The 11454-nt window shown below is 43.1% G+C and overlaps 1 protein-coding gene across 7 annotated transcripts in view; it reads right to left on the reverse strand.

Annotated features, from left to right (window-relative positions):
• The window catches only part of LMO7 (LIM domain 7), a 217723-nt gene extending 206282 nt beyond the window's left edge, over positions 1–11441 (reverse strand). For 2 of the 7 annotated variants that reach the window (XM_014544078.1, XM_014544077.1), the window contains exon 1: positions 11361–11437. In XM_014544078.1, the coding sequence (XP_014399564.1) occupies positions 11361–11420 (60 nt within the window). In that variant the 5' untranslated portion in view covers positions 11421–11437. Of the gene's footprint in view, positions 1–11360 lie in introns of all 7 variants that reach the window. The other 5 variants (XM_014544080.1, XM_014544079.1, XM_014544074.1 and 2 more) reach the window with 4 other exon arrangements.
• Between the last annotated feature and the right edge of the window lie 13 nt (positions 11442–11454).

An 11454-nucleotide genomic window follows, 5' to 3' on the forward strand; every position in this document is an offset into this window, starting at 1 on the left:
GGGGTGCCTGGCCAGCCTGGGTGAGGGGCTGATGGCCGTTTTCAGGCTGGCCACGCCCCCCAGCAACCCAAGCTCCCAGCCTCTCCTTTTTTTCTTTTTTTTTTTCCAGGGCAGCCTGGAAGCAGGTATCTGGGATTTATTTATCTTCTATAATTGAAACTTTGTAGCCTTGAGCAGAGCCCAGGGCTGGCCAGGGCAGGCGGGAAGCTTGGCTTCCTCCATCACCGGGGGCAACACAAGCCTCCTGCTCCTCCAACTCCTTTGCTGTGGCCATCTTAGTTGGGTTAATTTGCATACTGGCTTCTGATTGGCTGATGGGCGTGGCTTGTGGGGATAGCAGAGTGATGGTTAATTTGCATCTTTCTCTTTTATTAGTGTAGGTTGGCAATGACTGCCCTTCCTTTGGATATTATAAATTGGTGGTGTGAAAAAATAATTCAGTTATTTTCTTCCCAGCGCAGACATCTAGGTCAAATATCAATCCAGTCAAGAAGGCAAAATCTTTGATTATGGTCTTTACTTCAGTACTTACATGACTAAAACACTAACTAGAAAGTATCCTCATCAAAACATGACATATATTTTGAAAACACTGTGCAGTAAAAGTCTGTAGTACTTTGCTAAGCCATGGACTACTACATCATATAAAAGAAGAAATAAATATTTTATTTAATAAAGAGGGAATATGCTAATTGACCCTCACACCATTGCAAAGATGGCAGTGCCCACAGCCAATAAGGAGGGAATATGCTAATTGACTGCCCCGCCCTCAAATATGGTGGCACCCACAGCCAATAAGGAGGGAATATACTAATTGACTGTCCCACCATCAAAGATGGCAGCGCCCACAGCCAATATGGAGGGAATATGCTAATGACTGCCCCACCCTCAAAGATGGAAGCGCCCACAGCCAATAAGGAGGGAATATGCTAATTGACTGCCCCGCCCTCAAAGATGGTGGCGCCCACAGCCACAAGATGGCGGCGCTCAGTCCCCTCAGCCCTGCCAGGGCCTTGCCGCGCACCTGCCTCCAGATTCCCCAAGTCCCCTCAGCCCCACAGCCACCCAGGGCCAGCCCAAGGCACAGGCAAGTCTCTGATGGCGGATGGCAGCTGCCCAGCCACCCAGGGCCACCCAAGGCTCAGGTAACCAGGGCCGGCCGAGGCTTGCGCTGCTGGCAGTGGCAACAGCAGAGGTGTGATGGGGCATCGCCTTCCCCTGATTGCCGGGTCGCCTCCCGCCCCTGAGGGCTCCCAGACTGTGAGAGGGGGCAGACTCGGCTGAAGGACCCCCCTCCAAAGCATGAATTTTCATGCACCGGGCCTCTAGTACTTTTATAAATGGTAATAATATAGAAGAAACTAGTTACATAAAATTTATCTCCTACTCTAGCTCAAAATATAACTCAGTGGCACCATATAAAAACACTTCTCTTTTATAACACTTTAAATGGTTTACTGAGCACTAATCCATTCACTTAGACACATAACACATACATCTAAAGCCTGCAATTGCTCGGAGTGTCTATCAGCAGCTCTGTAGCTTATATAATACTGTAATTGCTCATCATGCGCACTCCAGGCACTAACATCACAAGACAGAACCTGTTGTGTGCAGGACTAGTCAAAAATGGAAAACAGCTAGTCTTACCACTTTCGGTGGAATGAAGATCAGGAGCCCATTCTCTTCCTGACTTAGAAACCGTTTACCAGGATTACTGATCAGTGTCACTCGCCCAGGCAGTTAAGAATGTAGGGATTAAGAACTGAGGCTATGGAGTCAAACTGTCTGGGTTCAAATCCCCAACTACCACTTACTAGTTCTAGTGTTCCTTGAACAACTTATTTTACCTCTCACCCTGCTTTTGCCTCATCTGAAAAAAAAATGCCCTGAGGTAATAATGGCCCTTGGTTATAAGGGTATGCATGTATAATACACTGGCCACCACCTATCCTGCACATGGCGGGGGAAATAAAAACACCACCAGTTGCTCCAATTGTCAGTTACTCACCTTCTCTTGTAAAACCTTCACTAGTAGGTATCTCACTATTCAAGTCAGCCCATGCTGGTGTAGGGCAGCTCTTTATTAGCAGAAGGGTCTTGAAAATACTTGAGCCAAATAAAAAGTCGCACTGTAACCAATCAGTGATGACCAGTTCTGCCCTTTGAACGCACACATTTTTCTAACTGCTCTCCTTAAGAAAATGCCACTGTATTTAAAGGCATAATGCCTGGTGCTGTGCAACATCATCTACTAGTAAATTCACTCAAGCACCAAACTGAGCATACTGTACCCAGAAATTAGAACCAGTCTTCAAGCACCCCATCGGGGAAGAAGTTACAATCCGGGAAGGCTGCTTATGGGGCTGTGTTCAGATTCATTTATAGAATTTGCTAATGTCCATCTCCTTAGAGCAGAGGGGCAGACTGAGAGCATTAAATCTCTGTGCTCCAAGTTGTGCACATGTGACAGCTCTTACCCTGATTAAGAGCTTTGGGTACATCCAAGGTGCTTTTAAAGAAACACACCCAATAATTACCTTCAGAAACTAAAGAGTAAGCACAGGTACGCATAATTTATTGTTCCTTGGACTCAAATACATTTGTGACAGACACTTAACAGGCTTAAGACGATCTGCAAACATCAGTTAAGTAAGCCAAGCTTTTTGACTGGACACAAAACGTTCATTCCTTCAACAAGAACTTTCTGTAGGACAGGGGAACAACGCAAACAGCTCCATCTGCAGATGGTAACAGATGAAGCAGTTCACCCTCCAAAGTCTAGTTTCTCCAAATTAGAAAAGTCGGGCAAATTGGTTGAAGTTGTGTATTTCTTAACATTCTCAAAACAAGTGCTTTTCTAGAACTCAAATGCTGTTACGCTGAGAAGGAGTTTAGAAAGGAAGGGGGAGGTCAAAGGAACCAGTTAGTCCCAAAGCAGTTCCTTAGGGGCCAAGGCACCCTGGCATGCAGAGGGAGACAGCGCTCAAGCACTGCATGGAAGGACAGGAACCAGATGGGCTGAGTAAGTCAGCACACGCCCTGCCACACATCAGGGCATGATTCCTCTCAGCCTGGGAGAAGCTTTAAGAATTTTTAGGCCTTACAAATGGATGAAGAAACATCAAGGTGCTCTGCTTCCTCAAAACGGTCAACTGTTCCATTCTTCATCTCATCATTTTGTTGAGAATTCCAAAGGTCCATCTCCAAACAACCCAAATGAAAAGCAAGACAACCCAGGGACACTTCCTTAATGGCCCTCCCATATCCATGACCTTGGAGACTTGGACACCAGGACAGACTCTGAGCCTTTTGTGATCTCCTTTAGAGGGGACAGAACACACCTTGTATCAGCTTCATCCTTCCTCTCTGGGGGAAACCCAATAAGCCCACCTCTCTAATGGGTTCAGGGACACTGTTTCATTAAAGACACCGTCCTTTAAAACAAGTCCACTTTCAGCTCTCAGCGCACCAGCACACTGGGAGGATCCAGAATGACTGACACTGTACTGGAATCCTCCCAGTTCCTCAGGAAATACCTTGACTTATCTGTTTATACTTCCTGGAGTCAGACTATTTTAAAGGCATCTCTACCCTGGTTCCTATTTGTGTGAATCAGTTCCTTCCCAAGAGGATTTTTTGAACTGCCTCTTCCACCACCCTTCCTGTCCTAGGATCCTTTCTTCCGTGTTTGCCAACCAAAGAGGTGTTTAAGTGATAGTAAAATGCTGCTAAAGTAAAAAAGGAACAAACTGATATCAAGACATTGTATGGCTGTTCAAAACTACAATGAGATACCCTAGCCAGTTTGGCTCAGTGGATAAAGTGTCAGCCTGTGGACTGAAGGGTCCTGGGTTCGATTCCAGTCAAGGGCATGTACCTGGGTTGCAGGTTCCCGGCCCTGGTCGGGGTATGTGCAGGAGGCAACCAATTGATGTATCACTGTCACATCAGTGTTTCTCTCTGTCTCTCCCTCTCCCTTTCACTCTCTCTCAAAATCAATGGAAAAATATCCTCGGAGGAGGATTAACCAAAAAATAAATAAATAAATAATTTAAAAAAAAAAAAAAAAAACTATCCTAAGAAAGCTATGACGATAGAAATCAGGAGAGTGGTTGTCTGTATGAGAGGTAGAGACTGACTCCTTCTGGAAGGAAATTTCTTGAGGGATAAGAAATTTTTTTATTGATTTGAAAGAGAGAAAGGGAGACAGAGAAAACATGGATCTATTTTTCCACTTGTTAATGCATTCATTGATTGGTCTCTTATGTGCCCTGATCAAGGATCGAACCTGCAACCTTAGTGTATCAGGACAGTACTCTAACCAACTGAGCTGCCTGGCCAGGGCCAAAATGTTTTATGTTCTGATTGGGGTGCTGGGTACATGAGTATATATATTTGACAAAACTCCTGCAAAAGCACACTTAAAATATATGCATTCCACTGCATGGAAACATTATCTAAGTAAAAATAAAGTACCCTGAGCAATGGCTAAAAGTTGTGCTGAATGCAACTTCAATATCTCGCAACTAGTTATAAAGCCACGATGTCCTAGCCCAGTGGGCAAATTTGTTAGCCCCACTCCAGCCTCATCTCAAATGCTACCTCTTCTGTGAGCCTGCCTGATTCACCAGGCCGACTCAGGCTGCCTCCTAAATGCCTTCACTACACTCTGGGCAAACTTTCATTATACCAACTGTCCTTAAAGCCCCATTTTTAAATTTTGTTAAAGCTGCAGTCTTTTTATCAGACACCATGCCAAAGCCTCCAGCGAAAGATAAGATACTGTTCCTGCCCTCAGTGAGTTTATAATCTAAAATGGAGAGATGGATAGAATTATGCCACAGTATGCAAAAAGCCAGATTTACACAAGCAACAAAGAAGAGGAACAATGGGTGGGGTGAAGGTTTGGTGGTTCAGAAAAGGCCTCACATAAAGGTTGATTTCAACCCAAGTTTGGAGGGTCGAGAGCGAGTAATGGGTATTAGGTAAACAAGGAATCAGGAGCAGTGGGGTCACAGCAGGCTGGAGGGGGGGAAAGGGCATCCTGGGTGTGAGGAACCCACGCAAGGCCTGGGGAGCACGAACTGCGTTACACTCAGCATCTCGACCACCGGAGAAATAGCAGAGCCAGGACTTGCACAATGATTTGATTCCAAAACTGTGCTTCCTCCCTACTTTTTTTTCCAGTTATTGAGATAATTGACATACAGCTCTAAGTCTAAGGAGTTCAGCATAATGACTTGACTTACATACCAGTATATAGAGAAATGAATACCATAGTAAGTTCAGTTAACACCCATCTCCTCATGTAGTTACACACAAAAAAAACATTTTTTTCCTTGTGATGCAAACTTTTAGGATCTACTCTCTTAGCACCTTTCAAATATATATACAGCAGTGTTAACTGTGGTCACCCTAAATTGGCTGAAAGTAGTCAAAAGATACAAACTTCCAGTTAAAAGATAAATTAGTACAGGGGCCTGGGCTGGGTAGCTCAGTTGGTTGGAGTACTGTCCTGTACCCCAAAAGGTTGTGGGTTTGATTCCCAGTCAGGGCACATACCTGGGTTGCGGGTTCAGTCCCTGGTTGGGGCTCGTATGGGAAGGAACTGATACTGATCAATGTTCTCTCTTCTCTCTCTCTCTCTCTCTCTCACTCTCTCTCTCTCTCTCTCTCATCCTCGCACACCCTCTCTCACTACAAACCAATAAAAACATATTGATTTATTGGATTTTTTTAAAAAAAGGAAAACCATCAATAAACAACAAGAAAGGCCACTGCATGGGAGAACATATTTGCTAAAGTTATCTCAGAGAAGGGTTCAATCTCCAAAATTTACAGGGAACTCATACAACTTAACAAAAGGAAGATAAACAATCCAGTCAAAGAATGGGCAAAGGACGTAGACACTCTTTGAAAAAGGACATTCAGAAAGCCAAGAGACATATGAAAACATGCTCTAAGTCACTAATCATCCAAGAGATGCAAATCAAAACAATGAGGTACCATCTCACACCTGTCAGAATGGCTATCATCAACAAATCAACAAACAACAAGAGCTGGCCAGGATGCGGATAAAAAGGAACACTTGTGCACTGCTGGTGGGAATGCAAACTAGTGTAGCCACTGTGGAAAACAGTATGGAATTTCCTCAAAATGTTAAAAATGGAACTCCCATTCGACCCAGTAATCCCACTTTTAGAAATATATGCCAAGAAATCAGAAACACCAATCAGAAAGAACATATTCACCCCTATGTTCATAGCAGCACAATTTACTGGTACAATAGCTAAGATTTGGAAACAGCCTAAGTGCCTATCAGCAGATGAATGGATTAGAAAACCGTGGTACATCTATACAATAGAATACTACACTGCTATAAAAAGAAGGAACGTTTACCATTTGCAACAGCATGGATGGACCTGGAGAACATTATGCTAAGTGAAATAAGCCAGTCAGAGAAAGATAAATAGCACATGATCTCACTCATTTGTGGAATATAATGAACAACATAAACTGATGAACAAAAATAGATCCAGAGACAGAGAAACACTGAACAGAAAGTCAAAGAGATCAACCAAAAGACTTGTGTGCATGCATATTAGCATAACCAATGGACACGGACACTGGGAGGATGGGGGCTTGTCCTGGGGGGTGGGAGTGGCCGGGGAAGGGTCGATGGGGGGAAAAGGAGACATATGTAATACTTTAAACAATAAAAATAAAATGAAAACTGTAAAAAAAAAAAAAAGATTAGTACTGGGCTGTAATATACAAAACTGTTCTCTTAATCTCTATGCTATCTTGCAACTACACAAATAGATATGGAGAAACTGGCTTCAAAATAAAGCTAGATATGTGAGCAGAGACTAGATTATAAAGGGTTGTGAATGCTACACTTTATGGCATTATGTAAGGACTAGAGGCCAGGTGCATGAATTCGTGCAGGGGTGGGGTCCCTTGGCATGGCCAGCGATTGGGGCTGATCAGGGGGCCAGCCGGCCCTGAAAAGGGACTGCGGGAGGTTGGCTGTGGGGGCACACTGACCACTAGGGGGCAACTCCTGCATTGAGCATCTGCCCCCTTGTGGTCAGTGCACGTCATAGCTACCAATCGACTGGTCACTTGTTTGCTTAGGCTTTCATATATATAGATTGCTGACTTTAAAAATCTTCTTATGACTCCCCAAAAAACAAGGATAACAAAATCAGGTTTTTATTCTGAAAACATAATTTTGACAGCAACAGCTAGTATAAGAATTGGTTGGGGTTTTTTTTGTTTGTTTTTTGGTTTTCTTTGGTTCATCCTCTCCTAAGGATATTTTTCCATTGATTTTATTGAGAGAATGGAGGGAGGGAGAGAGAGAGAGAGAGAGAGAGAGAGAGAGAGAGAGGAACACCAATGTGAGAAAGACACATGGATTGGTTGCCTCCCAAATGGGGATTGAGCCTGCAATTGAGGTACATGCCCTTGGCCACATGATCAAACCCGGGACCCTTCAGTCTATGGGCCAATGCTCTATCCACTGAGCCAAACTGGCTAGGGCAAGAATTGCTTTCTAAAATTTAAAATGTTTAACAAATATTTACCATCATAGGATTTTCCATTTTAATTTCCGTTAGTTGAAATTCTATTGTAATTACCCAAAAAAGTTCTATGAATTCAGTAACATTTTCCAATGAATGTTTATGTCACTCTCCATACATCTGGAAAGCAACAGTACAAAACCATGAGAGCTGTGTCTACAGACAACACTGGCATGCACAAGGATTCATGTGCACCAGGCAAACCCTTTCAAACCAGACACTAGGAGAAGGGATGCAGTTTACAGGAAAGAGGAAAACCACTTGGAAGGATTTTGCCTATATCGATGGGGTACCTGCACAGTGCAATTCTTTCATGATTCAGCACCAAAGTTAAACATAGGTGGTGACTAGAACATTCCTGGAGGATAAAAATGGGGGCTGGTGGAGAAACAGACCAGCCGGAAGCACTAGGGAAGGATTCATATTCGGTTGCCAGGCATGGCAATGAGCTCTGTTGGCATCCCTTCAGTCCTTCTGCAGGGTGACAGTGATACTAAAGAATCAAACCCAGAGATAACTGGAAGAGCAGGTGAGCAGGGAGGTGGTGAAGTAAGTTAGCCTCTTCTGCTCTAGCCATAAATATTATTACTGTATTTAAACCTCAACCTAGACAGGTACGTTAACTCACACACCGGAAACAGGCGACCAACCAATGCAATGAGCCATATACCCAGTGTCCAATCTCACTGGTATTTTGACTGATTACTACAAGGCATGTTAATGCCTCAAAACAGAGAGACAGAGGAAACTATTAGGCACAGAAAATTAAAAGGTGCTGCAGAGAAGGACTAAAATTAGAGGGTTCATGCTGCATTTTCTACCACTGCATCATCCACTCCATGACCTTCCTGAAATCAAGCTTCCCCTCTGCCTTTGCCTTCAAACCACTACATATTTGGTTTTAAACTAGTGTTTAATCATAAACCAGCTCTGCTACATTATTAATATTCCAAACAGCATTTTCAACCAGATAATATCCAACAGCATTATGTTGAATTACCTCAAAGAGTAGCATTCCTACATTTGTTTAGAATTGAAAACTAAACTAACCAGAGGTTAAGTATAAATATACTATAAAGTATCTATGTACAATTTGAAATAAATAAAAACAAGAGTCATAAAATGATAGTAATTGGCAAAATAACAACCACTAGCCCTTACCTCACTCCTTCGCCTTCCCTCCCAAGATAAAATAAATAAACCTTTAACTCTGATGTGGCAATAATACATTAGCTATGTAAAATCACAGATGGAGAGTGGAAATGGCAAGGACATACTGACATGGACGCTGGTCACCAAAGTTTTACAAGGTTATTGGAGTTTCCTGACCTTGGGTTATTCAAAGCAGCAGCTAAGAATAAAGGTAGATCATATTATAGATAATGTACATATTATATAATGTACTATTATAATGCATATATGTCTATATATATACATACACACACACACACACACACACACACACACACATATGAATGACCCACTTATGCTTCAATATATATAAAGTATAGCAGAAAGGAAAAATGGAGCAAGAATATTAGCAAGCAAGAGAAAAATTTACACTATAATCTTCCTCACTTTCCAAAATACTTTATAAAATAGGCTTTGGAACCAATATTTTATCTTCAAATTAGGGGTTCTCAGAGTTAAAGAGGTTGTGGCCATGAGAGAGTCGTTTGTTCGGCTTCTTTTGGCAAAAACAATACTTTAAATTATGTGTTTTGGTTGTAAAGGCAAAGCTAAGAAGACAAGTAAATCTGGACACTGAAAATAAACCTAAAAGTGAACACACTGCTGTCACTTCAAGTGCCCACAGCAGAGCAAAGAGTATGTAAATATATAAATCCATTTATTCACATATCTGCAATAAACACACTGCCTTGCTCCCTGTGGCACCAGGAAAAAAATCACTTATTTTAGCTTGATTAATTATATTAAAATCATATACCAAAACCTTTAAAAAGATTTGGCTCTCTGCTAATGATGAACAAAACACTAGAGTTGCCACATCATTGCTGAAAAACACTTTTAGATGGGGTGGGATGGGAGTGGGAAGATGAGCACATTTACCCTGCACTATATCTTTTATCACAAAACACTTCCCCAACTTTTTTAAACATAAATTTCTCACAGAAATCCTACACAATTATGACCAAGCTACAATAAACCAGGAATTTCCAGATTTCAAAAGTATGCATACTAAAAAGAAAATGTGTGAAATCATGCATAGCCACAGATTTCCTGAAGCAAATACACAACATGCAGATACAAACTCCACACGGGAGCCATGTGTGACCAAAAAAATGTCCCCATATGTCTTCCCTTCTCCCTTCCTCCATTCCCAACACTCAAATACAAAAAGGGGCATTTAATTTCTCTTCTAAAATTATACAACACAAACACTACTAATGGGAAATTACCTTTAGTAGCCCTGACTTTTCAAAGTTGATGAATGAGGGAAGTTACTTCTCTTAACTACATTGCTGGAATTTTTCCACTCTCAATTCAATTCAAAATACCGTGTTTATTCTTCTCCCAACCTCCCCATACCGCGCCCCCTTCACATCTAAGTCACCTTCAGATGCTCAAAGTTTCAGTCCAGAAAAGACACCAAAAGTTAATTTCTTAGACTTCCCCTACTGTCTAATGGATAATGCTACTCACATTTCACACTCCTTTATTTAGAGTAAAAAGTCTAATGTTGAAAGTTATTTTCTTTATTTTTTCAACATAAGTATATTTATTTAAGGACAAATGAATTATTTTTCAGCCCTTTGCTTTGGAATTCTTGAATATGGTATTTTCCATAGCATAATCTTTAAACCTAATTTTCATTTTTAAATACTTTAAGACATATTTAAATATAAGTGAACTGACTATGCATTAATAAATTTGAACTAAATATGAATAAGCTAACACCTGACATCAATAACTCCTCAATGACCTCAAGGCAGGTGCAGGCAACGATTTTCTAACAAGCAATTGTTCTTGATTCACATCTGCTGGGAAGACTTCTTTAGCATCATTTAGAAAGTCACCTTTTTCATCCAGTATAATAATGGCCAGAAGCCTGGAGTTAACCTTCAACACATGTTAACTCTAAGATGTTGATGAAGAAGCCTCTAAAAGACCGTCTTCTTTTTTTAATGGGAAAGAAGGGGATGGAAGATCTTGCCTCTGAGGCACAGCTGGGAAAGTAACAACCCTTCAGTGAGGGACCCCAGGATATCTCATCTCATCAATGCAGACTTTGAATAAATACAAGCCCTGACTTCCACCCACCCCACCCCCATCCCCAGGGCTCCGGATTGCCCAGAGAACGCACCGCTCCAGAGCTACACTCCCCCACCAGCCCTCCCACACAACACACGCGCCCGTGCAGGCGTGCGTCGGGCATCTCCACATCTTCCACAGAAAAGCACCGCAGGACCCCGGCCGGCTCCGTCCCTCAGGGAGACACCCCGGGGGCCCGGAGCCTTCGCGGGCTGGTCCACAGGGATGCGCAGTCCTGGCACCCGGGTGGGTCGGCGCCGGAACGTGCCCTGGCAGAGGAGCTCTGGGCACCTCGGCGAGACCGTCGCGGGGGAGGGCAGAGTTAAGCTTCGCTGGACGTTAAAGAGTCGGAGAAGCAGAACTTCCAAAGTTCCCCAACTGCACGCGCAAACCAGCCGGCAGCCAAGCGCCCGGGAAGGTCCGGGGAAGAGGCTGAAGCGCCCTCGCCTCGCGACGCCCGCAAACCCGTGCACCCAGGACGGGAGTAAAGGCACTCACCTCCACCCATCTCTGGGCTTCGGCGAACGCCACGGCGCAGCCGGCCTCGACCTCCTGCATCGCTGCTAGGACCGGGGCGACAGGGGGAGAGAGA

This window comes from Myotis brandtii, unplaced genomic scaffold (genome assembly GCF_000412655.1).
Source record: "Myotis brandtii unplaced genomic scaffold, ASM41265v1 scaffold350, whole genome shotgun sequence".
NCBI lineage: Eukaryota > Metazoa > Chordata > Mammalia > Chiroptera > Vespertilionidae > Myotis > Myotis brandtii.